The 21,200-nt window shown below is 43.9% G+C and overlaps 1 protein-coding gene across 1 annotated transcript in view; it reads right to left on the bottom strand.

Moving 5' to 3' along the window:
- Positions 1 to 366: 366 nt before the first annotated feature.
- Positions 367 to 21,200, bottom strand: part of aco2 (aconitase 2, mitochondrial) — a 55,629-nt gene continuing 34,795 nt past the window's right edge. The window contains exons 9-18 of the mRNA XM_048521429.1: positions 18,983 to 19,088; positions 16,519 to 16,676; positions 13,804 to 13,877; positions 12,055 to 12,166; positions 10,690 to 10,812; positions 6,926 to 7,081; positions 4,742 to 4,933; positions 4,034 to 4,166; positions 3,018 to 3,139; positions 367 to 962 (exon numbers count right to left, since the gene is read on the bottom strand). Of these exons, the coding sequence (XP_048377386.1) occupies positions 828 to 962; positions 3,018 to 3,139; positions 4,034 to 4,166; positions 4,742 to 4,933; positions 6,926 to 7,081; positions 10,690 to 10,812; positions 12,055 to 12,166; positions 13,804 to 13,877; positions 16,519 to 16,676; positions 18,983 to 19,088 (1,311 nt within the window). The 3' untranslated portion in view covers positions 367 to 827. The remainder of the gene's footprint in view (positions 963 to 3,017; positions 3,140 to 4,033; positions 4,167 to 4,741; positions 4,934 to 6,925; positions 7,082 to 10,689; positions 10,813 to 12,054; positions 12,167 to 13,803; positions 13,878 to 16,518; positions 16,677 to 18,982; positions 19,089 to 21,200) is intronic.

The raw sequence follows: 21,200 nt of genomic DNA, 5'->3' as shown, positions 1-21,200 counted from the left end.
CTGCAGTGCATCTTGTAGATGGTACACACTGTTGGTAGTGCCAATCAAGCGGGCTGCTTTGCTCTGGATGGTGTCAAACTTCTTGAATGTTGCTGGGGCTGTACCCATCCAGGTTTTTGAGCGTACTCCATCATATTTGTAACATGCGTCTCGTAGATGTTGAACAGTTTTGGAAAGTGGTTCAAAAAGGGCCACTTCAATTGGAAGCAAAGATAGGCAAATGTAATCTAGACCTGACAGTGAGAGAAGACATTGCCTACCAATTGCACACAAACCTCCTGTATAGACTGACAGGCAGTCACTCACCAGCCTCCTGGGTTCCCTGTTGTTTTGGCGAAAGAAAAAAGTACAAACCTTTCACAGAAATCATTTACCAGCCCTTAAGGACAAGGTTCAGTTTTCTCATTTTATTAGGTCAGTCTTTGTTGAAACTCACAGGGAATTGAATATTACGTGATTTGGTGACAGCTTGAAACACTCAAAGGGAAGCAAACTCATTAGCTTGGCTTCTCCTGACAAATGAAATGTACAGAAAACTTAAAAAAAATAAATAGCATCTAAAGAGGACCACAGAAATCAGGCTCCATTCACTCCATAGTGCAGTAGGAGGCAAATGAACAAATTGTATTTAAAAATTGATCATTAAAATGGGCTGACTTTGGATTGTCCAAGTGTAGCATCTGAGCATCGGGACTAGACTGTACACAGTTGCTGAATGTCACGGTGCGTTGCACAAAGCAGCTGTTAAGGTCGAGCATAGCTACACAAGTACAACCACGTTCTTGGGCACAGTCCCCCTTTCCCTACCCTTACAGGAACAGGCCATTTCACTTCTGCAGCTCCTTCATCCTGTTGAGTGCGCTGCCAGCTCGGAACCATTCAATCTGGCCCTCGTTGAAGGTGTGGCTGAGCATTATCTTATCCTGGCTGCCGTCCTTGTGCTTAAGGATACAAGTGAGAGGCTGAAAGAGGATGAGGAAGAATAAATGAGCAAATAAGAAAGGAGACCTGCCTGCAGAAAATATTGACAAAGGAGGTGAAGGTGACTAAATTAACATAGAAGATACCCAGCTATTGTGTTCAAAGAATAATTCTGGGCTGGGTATAATGCTATTACCCTTACTTTCAGGTAATCATATGTCTGATTGTTCCTCTCTCTGCTCCCTACCATCTCCCTTTAAATACGTAGCTCCCAGGACATCCAAGTTACAGGGAAAAGACCTCACTGCATCGACAGGGTCGGATTAAGATGGGAGTGGAGTATAAACACCGGCACAGACCAGTCGGGCTGTAATTTCTACGTAATTCAGACTTTTGCCTACAATCCTACAGTTTTTAGATCCAAATCTGACTTCATCTAACCCCTACATCTTCATATTGGTCACAGCAATAGTGGTGTGTTGGGTACTTGGGGCACCTGAGTATTTGCAGACTGAGGGATGGACTTTGTAGCTTTGTTTTTCTGGTGGTGAGGACTTGCAGCGGAGGCGGGGGAATGATCTGGATGTTTGCTTTTCTTTTGGCTGTCTTATTTCTGCTTTTGTTTTTGATCCTGTCTTTCGTATACTAAGACGGAGCCAAAGTATGGCAGCTTTGTACACTTTACACTGCACTCCTGTGCTCAAGTACTAGTGACAATAAAATCTAAATCTCTTCTCCTTGGAAGTCTTGACTGTTAAAAATCTAAGCTTCTACAATTTAGGAAACATTAAATTTTCAGATTGAAATGCCTCACAAATCAAAGAAAAAATAGAATGAAGTTTTTGCCTTCGATATGTGACCTAGAAAGGAAGGCTTGGAAAGGCAGGCAGTCCAAGGGGCTAGATGTTCAACTCGTGCTTCCTTGATGCATTTAGCTTACAAGGAGAATGCAGGTTAGGGGATCACGGATTCTGAAGTAACAAGAACAAGCTCTCAGACACACCGCACCCTCAAGCGTAGCCTGTGTGTTAACCAGGCTTGTAGTCCCAATGTCATGCATGTATCTGTGAAGCCCAAAGTCATTTGCCATGTGACACGCAAATTATTAAATCAGACAATGGCTCAGGTGTTAGGTAGGATGGTAGGAGAGAAGGGAGCAGAGGGGTCTGGCTTAGCTTCACTCCCTGGGCTCATTTTCCAGGGCAGACTAACGTGTGTGGCTGCATGAAGTTTAATTGAGAAAATATGCAATTGACTGACAAGGTAAAGCCAGAAGCAAAGATTAAAATTGGAAAATAAGGATACGGTATTAGAATTAGAAGAAAGTTACCTGGTAAAGTTGCTTTCCTGATTCACTAAAAGATTTAGAACTACTTGCTATAAATAATAATAGGCTTCAAGCCATCTGGTGAGGTAAAAATGAAGCCTCATGTTCCTTCATAAAGAGAGTTTATTAGCTTGCACAGTTTAGGAGCTCATTTTCTAACATGCCTGGTGTCCCAGCTGTTCCCCTTTTTTTTTAGATTTAGATTTAGATTCCCTACAGTGTGGAAACAGGCCCTTCGGCCCAACAAGTCCACACCGCCCCTTGAAGCATCCCACCCAAACCCATCCCCCTATAACCCACACACCCTTGAACACTACGGGCAATTTAGCATGGCCGATCCACCTAACCTGCACATCTTTGGACTGTGGGAGGAAACCGGAGCACCCGGAGGAAACCCACGCAGACACGGGGAGAATGCGCAAACTCCACGCAAAAATTGACTGTTCAGACATGTTATAACACAACTCTGGGGCAGATGGCACTTGAAGGCAGGCCTCCTGGCACTGAGGGAGGGACATGGCCACTGCACCACACCCATTTAAATGTGCCCAAAGCCGACCAATACCTATCACTTGTCTCAACTTTAAAAATGACATAAACTTTAACAATGTGATTTAACAGACATGAACAATAACAAGCTGGTATTAAAGGAATGGGATAAAATCTCATGTTTCGGGCTTAACGCATATGCACTTAAAGAAAAACCTGATACAACAAGGTGTAATAAAGTGAACTCCAGGCTGAAAGAAGCACAACTCTGTGTTCCTACCTTTCCAGGGGTAAATTCCTTCAGCCCAATGATGGAGACTTGATCTTCTGGTTGCACTTTGTCATAATCAGCAGGATTACTGAAGGTCAGAGGCAGCAGTCCTTGTTTTTTCAGATTAGTTTCTGCAAAGAAACCACAGAATTCACACTGTACCCAGTGATTTCTCACAAACTGTGAGGAGAAATGGTATAAGAATTGGATCACAGGGTCGATGAGTGCCAGCTGAATGAACTGCCATTGGTAGAGATGTCCCCTCAGCCAGAGGCTGTGTCCTGTGTGTCCCCTTTAGGCTGGTACTCCTGGACAACACACACATTAAATGTCGCCCTCCACTTTCTTCCAGACTTGCTTAACTAGGAAATTAGTTTCTAAAAATTGCCAAACTCCTCAATCACTTACGACATCTCAATTCGACCAGCCCCTAATTTTCTGTACTGATGGGAATAAACGCCGGGACAATGCAATTTATTGTTTCACTCTACTCTTCAAGGCCCAATGACTCATCATTAAGGATGACATATCCTTCTTCAGCCCACCATAACCGAGCTAGCTAGCTGGACAAGCAGTTAGAGAAGCTGCAAAGGTTAGTTGGACCTCACACTGTCTCATGAAGCTGGGTTACAGGGCAGGGAATCTAAGTCTCAAACGTTTCCAACCTCTGCCCATCTTCTCTGGGCCAGCATTTATTGCTCTGCCCTAAACGCCCTTGAGAAGATGGTGGTGGTCCATCAAGAAGAGTAATGACTTTCTGTGCTACTACCATCAGTTTTATCTTCTAACTTGGGACGACATTCTTTCAGATAAGCTTACTTTGGCAAAGGAACATCTTGGAAACAGACAGTGGGTGTCAGTCACTCTCAGTCAATGAACAGTGGGAGCCATGGCTTACTTTTTTTTTGAAAGCAGTATTAAATTCCTCCGTGGCTGTTACGTGTATCAGTCAAATCATTGTACAGTTACATCTTATGAATGAGTAGACTGTATGTGAGATTTCAATTTCCACAGCATCCACCTACCGTGAATCCGAGCAAAGCTTTTGACAATGATGGCTCGACCTCCGAGATGCCGAGGCTCGAGGGCAGCATGTTCTCTGCTGGAGCCCTCTCCGTAGTTCTCATCACCAACCACCACCCAGCTGATGCCTTGTTTCTGGGGAAGGGACAGGGAAAACTTTACACTTTGCTCTCAAGCCCTACCTCAGTGCTGCTAACACCAGTTGGATATTTCTCGGAGGGTGTCACTACATGACCAGCCTAACAGTCCACTTGGTTCAACAAACTTCTTATTTTCTAATCTCTGCTACAGTTTTAAATGTAAAAGAAACAAACTGTCTTATATTGAATACTGGTCTTTTTAATCCGGTATCAGAAACATCCTGAAACTCTGGCGAACTCATCACAGATCAACTAATTCACTCCTTTCGACCGACCTTCCTTTTATCCTGGAGGCAGCGGCATTTACTGGGTCAGAGTGCTTGGGTACCCTGACACGGCCATGCTCAGGCTAACTAACCGCTGGGAAGCAATGGAGGTTCGTATCAAAGTTATAGTCTCAATACCGTTGTCATTAGAGCAGCATTTTGCAGTCACTCAGACCTTCCTTCTCTTTAGTCCAGGACAACCAAGACCAACAGTTCCTACCTTTGACCAGCACTGGCCAGATAAAGACAATGAAACCAAATCAAGAGAGCTGCCCAACTACCTCTCTTTCAGAGATTCACTTACCTTGTAAGCACGAGCAGTTTCTGGTACTGGCCCGTACTGGTTGGTGAGGTGGTTTTTGACCTCATTGACTTTGTTATTCTCGATGTTAACAGCTCCGATGAGCAGGTTGTTTGAAATGTTGTCAAGGTGCCCACGGAACTTCAGCCAGGGCCCAGCAGCAGATATGTGATCTGTGGTACACTTGCCCTTCACCTAAACCAGACAGTGAGACAAATCACAATGGGGAAAAGTCAGAACAACAAACTAATGGTTGCAACCCAGGGAATGTGCCAACATGTGTCTACAGATTTCCTGTTACAGAACAAAAGACCACGTCTTTGTTATCAACAGGAAGAATCTAGGAATAGAACATGTCCCACATATTAGTTTTTCAGTCAGTATCAATCACCCCCACTGGTCTATTTTACAACAGACCTAGAATAACAGTTTCTAAATATGAAAGTCATGCCCATTTCTCCTCTCCAAATGACACAGCAATAAGGGCTTGTGTCTTTACAGAACCTTGTGCCAAATAGCAATTTTCAACCAAAATGTGCACCAGCAATTCGTGTTTGTGGTGCAATGGTTTGGGGGGGGGGGGGGGGTAGCGAAGAGGAGGAGGAGGAGGAGGGGGGGGGGGGGGGGAGGAACAGAGCTTTTCCATTGTTCCATTCCATTAGGTTGGCCCTAAAGACAAGATGGAATGCTCCAATATTTAACCTACATGACCAGGAAGCCAAGATATATTGAAGTAGAGGGTAGAAGATATAGTAGTAGTAGAAAATGTATTGAAGTATATTCATACAGTGACTATCAGCCAGCATTCTAAGGATGGTGCAGGAATGGACAGATCTGGAGCTTTCTGCACACAATCACTGAAAATGGTAGTAGCAAGTAGTGTTTAAAAATGCTGTTGCAAAGTTGAGTAGAGTATTGTAGATCAGGAAGTAGGAAGTGAGAATTTGGTGTTTGTAAAATGTTAGGGGAGGAAGCACTGCGTGGTCCTCATAAAAGATCATGTGCTTTTTCTGTGCTAAGAGAGATTTAAAACGGATCTCTGTACGCAGCAGCTTGAAAGTTTGTAAGTACACAGACAGCACCCAGATTGAAGCATTTGTATTGAAAGGCTAGACAGTTAGCAGGCCAAGCAGCAGTTTTTAACAAAACATTAGGCTTTTGAATTTAGTCAATCAACTTGAACAAGGTACTTAGATACCAAAACTCTATTAAATTTAAGTCTGATAGTGTTGACAACACAGGGCCAATCCTACGGTAATAAATGTTGATATGTCATTAAGGTTATAGTTGGACAAAGCTTCAGAGATAGCTGCCATCTGCCAGAGCTAACAGCCCTCAGCTTTCAAGAGTGTGTCACTGGCTCTCTCAGCCTCCTCTATGTCTTAGAGAAAGCACCATCTAAATAACAAAGATACCCACAGCACAACTAGTTAACATTCCTGACAGAAGAATTAACGAAGGTGGTATTCTTCATGGAAGAATTGACGGAGAAGGCACAAAATGTTTTGAAAGACAAGTAACCTGGCTGTAATTGAGAGACTAGATTTTTAAAAAAATACAGGTGGAACTTCTATTTATTGGAACAGCATTCCATTGGAATCTTGTTTCATTTGGGAATAGTTAGCAATTAGAAGGGATTTATCTGATTTGTTAATAGGTTAGTTAATTTGTTCACTGTTAGAGTTGGGTACATAAATTGTTACTTGTTGATTTGAGTGAGGGCCAGGATTTATTTTATTTAACCACTAGAATTTGCTGAAAGACAGGTCACACCACTTCTCACATTCCATTTATAGATTACAGGGTGAGGCGCTCCTCTTTGGGTGTTTCAGTTTGAGTTCTCAAAGGGGGATCAACCTCCACTTTATAACAATACATATAAAATCCTGAGCTTCATAAACAGTGGCACAGAAATCAAAAACAAGGAAGGAAATGATAAACCTCTTAAAAAAAATGATTTGGCAGTTTTTGTCATTTGTTTGTGGGATGTGGGTACTGATGGCAAAGCCTACATTTACTGCCCTCCCCCAATTGCCCGAGGTAGTTAAGAGTCACCACATTGTTATGGGTCTGGAGTCACACGTAGGCCAGACTTCCTTCCCAAAGGACATAAGTGAACCATGACAACCATGAACCATTTAATAAATGAGCGACTGCTCTGAGCAGTTTGCTCAATCTGTAACTGACCTTAATAAGTACCCTCATGTCCACCAAGTCCTCCTTGTTCCACTGATCAAATGGCTCCAGCAGCTGCAGCCGATTACTTTCTGGGCTCACAACAACAGAAATGCCCTTTGAGTCTTTTGGTGGGTGTTGGTACGTGTCCTCACCAGGATCAAAACCCTTGAAGACAAAGAAAAAATTCAGAGACCCCCCAACACATTCTCAGCAATTTCCTTTCCTTCCCCACACTTTAGAATCCCTACAGTGCATATACAGGCTATTCGACCCCTTGAATGCGCACTGGCCCTCCAAAGAGCATACCACTGAGACCCACTCCCTCACCCTAACCCATAGCCCCGCATTTAGCATGGATAACCCATCTTATCAGCACATTCTTGAGCACTATGGACAATTTACCATGGCCAATTCATCTAACCCACACACATTTGGACTGCAGCAGGAAACCGTAGCACCCAGTGGAAGCCAACACAGACGTGGGAAGAATATGCAAACTCCATGTGAACAGTTATCCAAGGCTGGAATTGAACCCAGGCCCCTGGCTCTAAGGCAACAGTGTTAATCACTGAGCCACTGTGTCACCAATTGATCCTCTGTCCTCTTTATTCCCCTTTAGAAAGGTATTCACCTTATTGGGGTGGTCCCACATTCACCAGGCAGGTGAACATGGTCACTCCTGTACCCAAGCAGCCCCACTTCTTGCAGGTAAGCAAAAATCAACTGGTTACTTAAACAAAGGGGCATCACAGCTGACGCTGGTCCTTCCTCTGGTTGAGTTCTACATTTGTGTTGTCCAGCATAGTCACTGTACAGAGGTGGAAGACCTATTCCTTCCCCCAGGATCACCAAAGCACTTTGAGTTTCATAGAATCCATACAGTATGGAAACAGGGCATTCCGCCTCGAGTCCACACCAACCATCCGGAGAGTGTCCCATCCACACCTAGACCCCTTACTTTCCCTGTAGCCCTGCATTTCCCATGGCTAATCCACCCAATTTGCATATCCCTGAACACTATGGGCAATTTAGCACGGCCAATCCACCTAACCTGCACATCTTGGAGTGTGGGAGGAATCCAGAGCACCCGGAGGAAACCCACACAGACATGCGGAGAATATGCAAACTCTACAGTCACCCAAAGTTGGAATCAAATCTGGGTCCCTGGTGCCAACACTGAGCCATTGTGCTGCTCATTCACCACCTCTTTGTGTGACCAAGTCTCTAAGCCAAGGTCAGGCAACCAGTCTCGAAGGCTCAATTCTGAATAAAAGCATAAGCATTGGTATAGCACACAAAGTAAATTCTGCATCGAAAAATTGACAAAGTTTGAATATGTCATAAGTTAATTTGATTAGCGCCTTGTCAACTGTCTGAAAACTATCCTTCATACATTGCAGAAGAAGAGAGAGAGATGCTATCAAAGCTTTTCATCTTGCATTCATCCAGGCTGACGCAAGAATACCCCATTTTAAAGGGGAATAATACTGCATTGAAAAAGCGTTCCGATTGGTTGACCGATTAGGTCAACTTGGAATGTTTGAAATAGATTTTCTCGTGTAGTAAAAGGTATTTGCTGTCCCTTACAATGTGACAATCTTACATCTATCCCAACGAGTGCAAGACAAAAATCTCTGACAGTATGTTTTCTTTTTCAGCAATACACAAGTTGGATATGATAAATAGGTTATAATGACACTCCTCCATCCCACTGAAACCTCTCAGTACGGGATACAAGGCAGTAGATCTTTATAGTTCCACCAATGGAAGACCTCCTGAAGGAACTGATGATTAGCTGAGCACACACAAAATTTGATGCTTCACCCAGTTGCAGACAGACAGCATAAAAAATGACAATAAAACCAAGGGATAAGCAGTTTTAACTCACCAAGGAGTTGAAAATACAAATAGTGGGAGTTGAAAATACAAATAGTGAAAGTTGTGCCACAAGGTTTGGTTCTGTGAAAATTACTGGTGAATATTGTTTTGAAATGAGCTGCATAAGATTCCACAGTTAAATAGTTTAAATGTGTCGATCACAACAGAGAACGAGCTTCTGCCAACTAGCGCACATCACAAAGAGCATCATGCAGATAAATTACTTGGAAATTAGCAGTTCTCGTTAGTTAGCCAAATGTGTCAACCATTTTGAAAGAAAGTGAGATCTCAAACAGCTGTGAGATAAATACCCTGGAGCATAATCCTTTTTAAAACGGTTTTTCTGTGGGGAAAATGTGAATTTGTTCATTTTGGAAAGGAGAGCAAAAGAACAGAATCGTATTTATGTGGAGAAAAGCTGCAGAAAGCTACAACACAAAGGGAATCAAGGGTGCTTGTACTTGAAACACAAAACTACCAGCTGCCTGGGTGCTAATTAGGAAGGCTAACAGAATGTTGGCCATTTTTTCAAAGGGATTTGGAGTATCGGAGTAAGGAAATCTTGCTACAAACTGTACAAACTGGTAAGACCATATCTAGAGTACTGAGAGCAGTTTTGGTTCCCTTAAGGAAAGGGATTTCACTGGAGGAAGGTCAAAGAAGATTCACTAAGATTAACCCCAGTGTGGAAAGATTCTCTTATGAGCAAAGGCTAACCAAACAGTTTGGGACTCTACTCTACTCAGTGAAATCTAAAAGAATGAGAAGTGATAATAATTCTGTATGTTTCAATGTGAAGGGGCTTGACAGGGTAAATGCTAAGATCATTCCCCTCATGGGAGAGTCTAGGGCCAGATAGCAAGTCTCAGAATGAAGGGGCACCAATTCAAGACAGAGGAGGAGGAATTTCTTCTCTCAGAGGATTGATTGCCTTTGGAACACCTTGCCACAGAGAGCCGTGGAGGCAGAGTCCTTGTGTATGCTTAAGGCTCAGATAAATAGATTCTTGACCCCAATGAATCAAGAGTAAAGTGCAGAAAAAAGTGGATGTGACAAATGTTGATCAGCCACGATTCTATTGAATGGTGGAACAATCTTGAGGGGCCAAATAACCCACTCCTGTTCTTATTTCTTATGGTTTTATGGAATTAAATTAGTTTATGAAAGGAAACAAAAAAAATCTGAAAAATGCCAAGACTGCAATCTTTGAGTTTGAGGGGGCGGTGGTGAGACTAAACAGTCAGAAATTGTCAGCACGCACACTAAGGGCTGAATGGCCACGGTTTGAGTCACTAAAAACTCTATGCTCCTAAATGTTGGAAAAACACGGCCGCCCCATGTCTCAAGAATTTCAGTCTTCACCTCGCCTCTCTCCATCGGCAGTGGAAGGATCCCATTTCACACAGTGTTACTGTGGGCAAAGTTTGGTTTTATATGCAACATATCAGCGCCAGGGTTCCAGGTTCAATCTCACTCTTGGGCAATTGTTTATGTGGAGTTTGCACATTCTCCCCGTCTGTGTGTGGGATCCCTCAGGGTGAGGTGGCTTCCTCCCACAGTCCAAAGATGTGCATGTTAGGGTGGATTGGATTGTGGGAAACTGCCCATCGTGTCCAGGCATATGCAGGCGAAGTGGATTATCCAACAGAAATCCAGGGTTACAGGGATAGGGCAAGGTGGTCAGTCAGGGTGGGATACTCTTCAAATGGTCAGTGTGGACTTGAAGGGCTAAATGGCCTGCTTCCACACTGCAGGGATTCTATGATTCTAAAAGTGAAGTAGATTTTAGATACTGTGACCACCTTGTAAATAGGATCTGGTATGGTTTGAAAGGAAAACATACCATAACCTCTGCATGTTGATAGCTAGCCTGCCTGTCTGAGAAAGCGAATTACCTTGCTGGGCAGCTCGTCAGCATTTGGAGGATTCAGTTTGAACTTCTTCCCATCAACTCCTGTCAGTAAGTCACGCTCAGGGTCAAACTTCAAGGTTCCAGCGAGAGCAAAGGCAGTGACAATCTGAGAGCAGAAAACCATAATCAACTGGACTGCAGCTTTCTGCACAACCTCCACAGGATTCTATGGCATTCCAAGCTACTATGTTACTAAACAGAGACATCAATCCGGTTCAATACCATGATAATAACTTACAATATAACATGCTCAGGAAACCACTGGTCTCCATCAGAGCAGAAAGGCACCGTTATCATTTCAACTTAGTGACATGGTGTCAGAAACAGGATGCCATAGTCTCATCACCTACCCTTATCTAAAAGGTTGGGTGGGGACAGGGGGCTGCTCACAATCCCACAGGCATCTTAATGCCAGAAGCAGCATGAACTGCTTGAAGGTGTGGCGGAATAGGAAATCCAGCCTTGGAGTGCATGCAGCCAATTGGATTGATCGCCTGCCCACAGTCCCAGTGGCGCCAGTTCACTGCGGTGACCACTGCTGGGATTACAAGAGGTCCCACCAGGCTAAGCAGCTCAAGCAACTCCAGGGTCAAGGGCCTCAGCAAGGAGGCTTGGGTGAGGACGGCTGGGTTGAGGGAGGGATAAATGGGGAGGCAGTGCCTCCAATGGCCCAGGGGGTCTGCAAAGGATTTCTTGCCACTTTCCTGACACCAGCTCAGATAATTCATTCTGTAGGGCTTCCTTTATGGTGTGGGTCTCCCCTCAACCTTTTGGGAACTAAATACTACCTGTGGTGGAAAAGGCCTAATGGAAAGTGGGGCCACCCAACTCCTCCCCACACAACATCTAAAATTATACAGAGGTTGGTTGGTCTATGTGTGCACATACACATAGGCAGAGAGAAAGAAAAAAGGAGCATGGTTGCTGGGCAGACAGGATTCATGAAGGCTACCCACGTTCCAACTTCAAATCTTAGAGCACCAAGCCAGTCCCTGCTATTAAACTGTTCACCTCAACAGCTCTGAACACCAATAACTGGTAACTTCAAACAGAATGTGGGTCCAGACAAATCTTTCACCTCTGCACTCGATCCTGTGGGAGCCCGGATGCCGATTCATTTGTAGATAGAATCTCTAGCGCACGCACACAGGCCATTCTGCCCAACCAATGCATACAAGTATCCTCCTATTTCAGTAACAGCTTCCATTTCTGCTCTCAAAATGATTCTCCTTTGCTAGCATTCTCATTAAAAGGATCGGTGCTAACATTAGCAAGTCAATCTTCAGAGACTAATCAGACTTCTATGAAAATAGAAGTGAAAGTACAGAGTGGTCCCGATATATTTTACCTCAGGAGATGTGACAAAGGCATGGGTGGCAGGGTTGGCATCATTGCGCCCAGTGAAGTTTCTGTTGTACGAAGTCACAATGGTGTTCTTTTCACCCTTCTTAACATCCTTCCTTGAGTGGTAAAGTAAAAGGGAAGAGACAAAAATGAATTGTATGCAGGAAGAGATTGCGGGCAGCTTGAAAACATTTTTCAAAAGTGGGTTTATTCAAACACTAGCAAAAGGTCAGGGAAGTGTTATCGGCTATAACCAAATAACAAGCCAGAAAGCAGTTCTGTTGTGCCACTCAGACATGCTAACTAAATTAGTTCGCAGCAACCAACCAAACCTCCCAGTCGAGAACCATTTCAACTCCCCCCACCCCGCACTCCTCGGGCGACATGTCCATCCTGGGCCTCCTGCATTGCTACAATGATGCCACCCGAAAGATGTAGGAACAGAATCTCATTTCAGTTGGGAACGCTGCAGCCCAAGGGTATCAATGTGGACTTCATAAGCTTCAAAATCTCCCCTCCCCTGACCGCATCCCAAAACCAGCCCAGCTCGTATCCGCCTCCCTAACCTGTCCTTCTAACTCAAGCCCCACCCCCATCTCCTACCCACAACCACATCCCGCCTCCTTGACCTATCCATCCTCCCAGGACCAACCTATTCCCTCCCTACCCCCCCCATCAACATTCATCTTCACTGACTCTAACCCCGCCTCTTTGACCTGTCCGTCTCCTCTCACCCTATCTTCTCCTTTATCCATCTTCTATCCGCCTCCCCACTCTCCCTATTTCAGAATCCTCTTCCCCTCCCCCATTTCCGAAGAAGGGTCTCGACCCGAAACTTCAGCTTTCCTGCTCCTCTGATGCTGCTTGGCCTGTTGTGTTCATCCAGCTTCACACCGTTTTATCTAAGTTAATTAAATTGTTTTAATTGTCCAAACAGAATCAAAATGGAACACACTTCTGCTTTATAAAATGTTAACTCACCACACCCAAGACAGGGTGCTTATAGCCCTACTTTAGCAATCAGCATCTTTCACTTACAGGAAGTATTAAGATAACATTGTCAGTGATAAATGAACAAGTGACTGTCCTCTGGCAGGGGCATGACTGATCTCTGCCATAGATTAATTGGGATGCCTCCTAAGTTCAGACTCCAGTTATATCAAGGTGAACTACGCTCTCTTATATTTCATCCACTCTTCTAATGCTACCAACTTTCTCTAACTGAGCAACACCTCTTTATATTCATGTTACTTGAATGAAGGCTTATATCTTAGAAATGTCAATACACAAAATCCCAATTAGGCATCACCGGCTAGCAATTAGCATTGAAAAACCCAGACTACTTCCCAACCCCACTCCTTGCAATCTCATCCCAGAGTTGGAATGGCCAACTCTATTGTCCACTGCTATCCACATTATGATTCAGAACTGATCCTGAAACCACTCCAATCTATCAGATGTGACAATAGAGTTCATCATATTAATTTAAAAGCGACAATGAGCGTTGCTGAAAACCAAAACAGTGGTCAGTTCAGTGTAAAGTCACCCATTACCTTGCAGACCAACGGTCTGGGAAATCGAACACTGTTTTCTTTGATCTGGTTGTGCAAATTCCTAACTTGAACCCCACCACCTTCCACTTATTCTATACAATGTTTACCAGTCAATGCCACAGGTGGGGAAACTAAGCCACTTTCTGACGTGGCCTCCTGCTTAGGGCAGGGAGTAGAAAATGAAAGTGCAACTCCTCTACCTGTCCCACTGTCCAATGCAGGGCCCACAGGCATTAGCCAGAACAAGTCCACCGACATCCCTCAGGATTTTGGCCTGCAAAGACAGAAAGTTGAGTTACGTCTGGAAGTCTTTGTCTATAGCAGCAAAGTTCATAGAAACCTTGTCACAGTCCTTCCATTAAATTTGAGGTGCCACAGAACATTGGATCTCCACCTATCTCACTGAATGGTCCATCAGCCGCTGCCAAATTCACTCATTTGTTTCAGTAGAGAGGCCAGGAAGAGGCTAAATCAGGCCTTAGGGAGGGATTGTTATAGAGCTGTCTGGTGAATTGATGGCTAATGAGCGTACAGGGGGTTTGGAGGAACATTAAGGCTCCCAGCTCCACATTCACAGCTCTACTTGTGTCCCAGACTTGCAATACAATATTCATTGAGTCAAGCACTTGGCAGATGTTGGAAAAACAAAAATGGATCCTCTCCCAATTCGAGTAAAGTATCCCCTCCATTAAAATATTGCTGCGTAGAAGAATGCAGCCCTAATGTCACATAAGCAGCTCAACAGCATCGAGGACAAAGCAGTCTTCTTAACGGGCACCCCATACAACACCTCAAACGTACACTCCCTCCACAACGTGGCAGCAGTGCATCACCTACAAGATGCGTTGTAGTAGCTTACCAAGGCTCACCTGACAGCACCTTCCTAACATGCAACCTCTAGCACCAAGAATAAGGGCAGCAGATGCAATGGGATGCCACCACCTTCAAGTTCCCCTCCGAGACAGCTGTCATCCCAACTAGGAGCTATACCAAGGTTCCAACAATGATGGAATAACAGTTCCTTTAAACTTCTAAAACTCTGCTCTGAACAACACAATATATTGACTGCATTATTTAAGGCGGCAGCTCACTGCCATCTTCTCAACGGCCACGGAGGGAGGGTTGGACAATAAATGCTGGCCAGCCAGCAATGGCCACGTCCTGTTAATAAACAAAAACAAAAAAAAAATCTTGCACTTCTAACCCCCACAACCTGAACGGTGGGCAGTGCGTTTCCAGTGAGGAATGCCCAGGTACCTTCTGTATGTCCATTTTGGAGCTTTAGGACGCAGTTTAATGCCAGAAAAGTATCCCAGCATGGCTAAATGTACAGGCTACCCAAGCAGCAGTAGCAGCATGTGAAACATGGACACAGCGTTGAATTAGTATAAAATTAAATCAGAGCTACATTACACACTCATACGTGACACACTCATGCACACAGAGTTCACCACTAATCATCCACTGTTTTTGAATATTTATCTATAAGCGCATCAAAATAGACAGGCATCTTTATTATATGTAAATAATAATTGAAAGGACACTTTTTGCTAATAATTCTATTGTTTAATTTTCTTTCAAACCTCACCATTTACCAGAATGTTGCAGGGTTTGAGGTGGACAAAGAGGCTAGAAAGGCTGGGACTTTGTCACTGGAGCAGAAGAGATTGAGGGGTGACTTTATGTGAAGTTTACAAAATCATGAGAGCCATCGGTAACCGTCCCCCCCAACTAAAGTAGGGAAGTGCAAAGCTAGAAGACATATTCTTAAGGTGAGGAGAGAAAGATTTAAAAAGAACATGAGGGACAACTTTTTTTTAAAAAACAGAGTGCGGTTCATGTGTGGAATGAACTGCCAAAAAATTAGTGGATGCAAGTAAAGTTACAATGTTTAAAAGACATATGGGGAAGTTCATGAAAGGAAAGGTTTGGAGATATATGGGCCAAATGCAGGCAGACGGGTCTAGTTTAGTTTGTGAACATGATCGGCATGGACTGGTTGCAGTGAAGAGTCTGTTTCCATCCCGTATGACTATAAGGCTATTACTCTGCCCCGGAGGTGTGCAGTCAAAGGTTCAAATTCTGTTGGCGGCAGCCACTACCTTCTCCCTCTCGCCCATTATTTCTATCAAAGGAGAACTGAGTATAAAAGTGAGTAGCTTCGTTACAACTCTACTGTGTGTTGGTTAGACTGCACCCAAAGTACTGCATACAGATTGGGGCACGCACTCGAGGAGGAGGGACATACTTGCAAAGGAGACAGTTCCGGTTCGATTCACTTGGTCGGTTGAAGGTATTTTTCTTTTGCAGAAAATGCTGAGCAGTTCAGAAGAACGAGAGTTGATCTTATTGAAACGCAAAGATTCTGAGGGGCATGACAGCGTAGATGTTGAGAGTGCGTTTCCTCTCTGAGGTATTCCAGTTTGAACACAAGGGTCCCCAATTTGAGGCAGTGATGAGGGGAAACTTCTCACTCAGAATTCCAAATGCTGTCAACCCTCTTTCTCCGGTGGTGCCTAAGAGGTTGGGTCACTGGAGTACATTCAAGGTGAGGTGGAGAACTTTTGATTGACAAGATTTGAGAGTTGTGGGGTACAAGCAGGAAAAGGGTGTTCTGGTTAAACCAGATCAACATGATCTCTACACAGTAAACATCCCAGGGTGCTTTGTAACAGGGAATGACAAACACGTAGGACAGTCATTTATTCACTTGAGCTGCAGTCCAGTATTGGAGGGGAAGTGATTTAAGGAGATGTAGTACAGTACTTCAGAAAACATCTTTACCTCTGTACAAAAAAATAATACTGGGGATAGAGCAGAAGGAAAAGGATTGCTGGTTTGTCTGAAATGGGGAGACCACATTGCATCAGTCCTACTGCAGTATGCTGAGAAGAGAATGGAGGTTGTGTACTTACATAACCATCTCTCTCGATAGTAGCACGTATCTGCTCAGAGCCTGGTGTTACAGTGAACTGTGACTTACACTTCAGGCCGTGGTCAAGGGCCTGTTTTGCAACAGCAGCTGAACGGCCCATATCTTCGTAACTGCTGTTAGTACAGCTGCCAATCAGCCCTGCCAAAACAAAAACATCATTTCAATCTGGTACTGGAATCGAGTAAGGGCTATTCTTCTACAAAGTCTCTCTCTTCTTTCTTCCCCTCTCTCCGAACAAAAAAGCTCAACGGGAGAAAAGGAAAAATGAAGTCGTCTCTATTTGGAACAATTTGGAGATATCCAGCAAACCAAAAAGGACAGTAGCCAAGTTGGGCTCCAAGGTTTCTTCAACGGCTCAGTAAGGCCAGTGAACGAAGACCAGGGAGTATGATTTGATTGCTGGCCATTGCAAGTTAACAGATTTTTCAAGGGTGTTATAATTGGCTGTGGCACTCTGCCCAATCTACCCGCTCAGGTGAATATGAAAGACACCATGAGACTATCATGAACAGGAGCTAGGGAGCTCTTGCTCGTGTCTTGACCAGTATTCAACCCTCAATCAACACTGCAACAAGAAAAAAAAAGAGAACCTGCACATTATCACATTACAATTTGTAGGGATGGGGTGGGGGGTCCTGAGAGCAAATTGGCTGCTGGGTGTCCTACAGCAGTGACTACACTCAAGGGTACTTCCATGGCTGTAAGGTACTTTGAGACATACTAGATAAATGGAAGTCCTTTATGGTAGATCCTAATATGATTTACTGCCCATGTATGACAGTATATGGCTGAATGTCTTAACATTATTAATTTACACCAGAGAAATAAATACTCTAGCTCCTTAAAAAACATGAACAGGGGGTGAAAAAGTGGACAGAGTGACTTCTGGAAAAATATACTGATACAGGCTTGAAGTGTCCAATGGCAATTTCCGTACTAGAACATTTTAGGATTGTGTTTATTTATAAAATACTTTGAAAAGTTTCACATAAAGCACACACAGTGTAGCTATTACTCTTGCTGTATCATTTTTCTAGCAGTATTGCTCCTGTTACAAAACAAAATATCCTCCAACTCAGTAATTCATGCAAACAGAAGCATCTGCAGTCCCACATACCTGGAATAAATGAAATAACGGTAGCAGAGCCAGAAGTTGTTGTTTAGAAGAATCTACCATCTACAATGTTGTCGATGGCTGTATCTTAACTCACAGGAAATTCTATTCACCCATTGCCCACTGTGCTTGCTGACCTACGTAGGGTCCAGTTTAAATTTCCTCTCTTGGTTTCCTCATTCCATCCAAGGCCATGCCCCTCTCAAATGAAAGTCTTCTCTAGCTCTGGCACCCTCAATCTCTGCCATCCCTGATCCTAATGGCTCCAACAAAGCCTTAGCTACTTGAACTCTAGAATTCCCTCCTTAAAGCTCCCCCAACACTAATTGTCTGTCCACATTTAAAGACACTCCTTAAAGCTGACTTTCATGACCAATCATCTTTCCTAGTACCTTTTTGTGCAGTTCAGGGTAAAATCAATTTAAAACATTCCTGTGCATTGCAATTGTATTCCTGCATCAAAAGGCATGATTTAAGATCAAATATAATGGGAACTGCATGCTGCAGAACCCAAGATCACAAAGTGTAGAGCTGGATGAACACGACAGGCCAAGCAGCATCTTAGGAGCACAAAAGCTGACGTTTCAGGCCTAGACCCTTCATCAAATAAGCAGTTTTGCTCCTAAGATGCTGCTTGGCCTGCTGTGTTCATTCAGCCCCTCACTTTGTTATCCACGATTTAAGATCAAGTTGTTTTTGTCACAGATGACAGTGCTGGCTTGTATGGCCCAAATAGTTGGTTTGAAACTGCTCTAGCTCTCAAATAAAAACCTTATCAAAACCTTAATGTGGATCACGAGATAAATTATTCCTCAAATAATACAGTGCTGTAATACAGGCTCCATCATCTGTTGGTACACAAATGATTATGAGATTCAGGCCATATACACTAACTCCCTTTCCACTAAATCTCTCACTGGAGAAGTTCTGCTGGGGATGGCTGCTTTTTTTTCACACAAGAGCCACTGTTCTAGCAGGATGTGCCAGCAAAGTCCACTTTCTGTCCGTGCAGCCTTGTACCATCATCAGATATGGGAACCTTCAAAGAGTCTTTTCCCTGACCTAATGGGAAACTGTAGCCATTATGCATGCCCCTCAAAGTCATAGATTGGTCAAACAACTCAGCACATGGAACTCTGTTTTTGTCAGAACTTCTCCGGGAATTTCCTTAAATCACAGGGACAACTGGCCAAACCCAACTCACATTCTGGAACATAAAGAGAGAAACACCCTGCAATAATTTCCTAGTTCCCACCTTACTGTATATTAATGCGTCTCCACCAGGCTAAGTAAAACACGGCTCCTTAAATTGAAAGCTACAGTTGCTTACCGACTTGGATATCGAGGGGCCAACCATTCTTCTCTGCTGCTGCTCCAATCTCAGACACTGGGTGTGCAAGGTCAGGGGTGAAAGGTCCATTAATGTGTGGCTTGAGCTGAAACAAAACGAAAGGCACATTTCAGGAATGTGACGGTGAGAAAATATGAAATGCTGTCAAAATGTTGGTGTGTCTAGTAGAATGACACAAGAGAACCCAGAAACGAGGATAAAAGTTCACATTCTTTAAATCAGTGCTAAAGCCAGAAAATGTAGGAAACATGCACCTTGACAAAACCAAGCTGTCAGTCTTTTCTTTTTGCAGGAGTTGAGTGACCGGTTTATTTCCAGCACAGTTTATTTTTATTTCAGAACTAGGCAAAGTTCTGTTTGGCCATTGAAACCTGCCCCTCCGACACAGCTGTACAGCTTTGAAACACTGGGAGCTGACCAGAGACCTCTGGCGGCGACAGAGAGAGTGGGCAGCCCAGGGCAGTGAGGGTGAGAGTGCAATCAGGCGGCCTGGTGCAGACAGTGGCAAGAGAAGGTGGCGGCCAGGGGCAGCTAATGGGCGCAGGAACAGACTATAAGGCAGCGAGAGCAGGCAGCCTGGAGCAACGGCAGGGGCAAAGGCAGGGTTTGTGTGTGTGTGTGTGGGGGGGGGGGGGGCGTGCGAGGGCAGGGAAGTCTGGTCCAACATGGTCAGGTGCTTATGGACTCTGGTGTTGAACTGTTAACTGCGTTTTTGTTATTCTGCTTTTTAGTAAGGAGGACTGTAATGGTTAAGTTTTTAAACTTGATTTTCCTGCTTTGTAAGATTCTGTACCTAGGTACCTTTGTACTTAGGATGGCGTTCTAAGTGGCAACTTATAAACTTTTCATTGTACTCATGGGAGTACATGTAACGATTAGGAGATAACAAAGTGTAGAGCTGGATGAACACAGCAGGCCAAGTAGCATCACAGGAGCAGGAAGGATGACGTTTCAGGCCTAAATCCTTCTTCATAAAGCTGATTCAATTCATACAGCATGGAAACAAACCCTTTGGTCCAACTCGTCCACACCAAATGGACATCCCAACCTGGCCTAGCCCCATTTGCGAGCATTTGGTCCATATCCCTGTAAACACTTGTGTACCCGCCCAGATGCCTTTTCAAAATGTTGTAGTAGTATCCGCCATCACTACTTCCTCTGGTAGTTCATTCCATACATGCATCACCCGGTGTTAAAGAGCTACTCCTCAGGTCCTTTTTAAACCCTTCCCCTCTCACCTTAAACCTATGCCCTCTAGTTTTGGACTGTCCCACAGTCCGATCAGAGCATCAGGTGCACGATGAACCATCTCCATTTTTGTTTTGTGTTACTGGCTCTGTAGTTTATTCCAAACATACCACTCTCAAGTAAAGAACTTCGTCACTTTGTTTTTTTTGTACAGAGCGAATGAGTTGGACTGAAGGGTTTGTTTTCATGCTGTGTGAATTGAATTAGCTTTATCATCACAGAGTAGTGTGCGAAAGGTTCCTGTGGGATTGATGTGCACTGGACAGATTGAGAATATAGGCGCATTGATCGCTTTGTGGAGCAGGCAATAACGTGAAATCACCCCTCCTGCTCCTGTAATTAACAACCAGATATCACGCTCAAAATGAAAATGATCCATGTCTTGCAAAGTCAGTTTAAATAGGCCCCACCACCTAACACCTCCCCATGCCTCACTCCATGAAATAAACCTAAAAATTGTTCCATTTGATATTGGCATGAATTCATTAACAGCATAAATCCACAATTGTCTCCAATCTGTAGGTAGCATCAGTTGCTCAAATCTAGCTCCATGAGTGCCAAGTGTTCCCCCTCTACCTCACCCAGAGAAAAAAAGACCGCAGACTTGCAAAGCTTTTCACAACCTCTGGTTGTCCCAAAGCCAAGTATTTTTAAAGCGTAGTCACTGTTGTAATGTAATGAAGAAATGGCAATGCCTGCCCATCACCCCAGACAAAGCATGTCATTAGCTCACATTTCACCTGACATCCAAGTATTTGTTGTATTCCCCAAGGTAAAGCCATTTGAAGCAGCAATTTAATCTTATCCCAGTGTGTGAAGGTAAAATATAGAGCTCAAAACATAAAGGAAGGAAGAGGCTATTCATCCTTTCAAGCCTGGCCCATTTTGGCTTACCTTCCAGCTCAGCCCACCTTCCAACATCAACAAAACAACCTTCAGTTCCTTGAAC

This window comes from Stegostoma tigrinum, chromosome 38, assembly GCF_030684315.1.
Source record: "Stegostoma tigrinum isolate sSteTig4 chromosome 38, sSteTig4.hap1, whole genome shotgun sequence".
In the NCBI taxonomy this organism is placed as follows: Eukaryota; Metazoa; Chordata; class Chondrichthyes; order Orectolobiformes; family Stegostomatidae; genus Stegostoma; species Stegostoma tigrinum.
The sequence above is the reverse complement of the archived record's forward strand: the minus strand, read 5'-3'. Positions and strand labels throughout refer to the sequence as shown.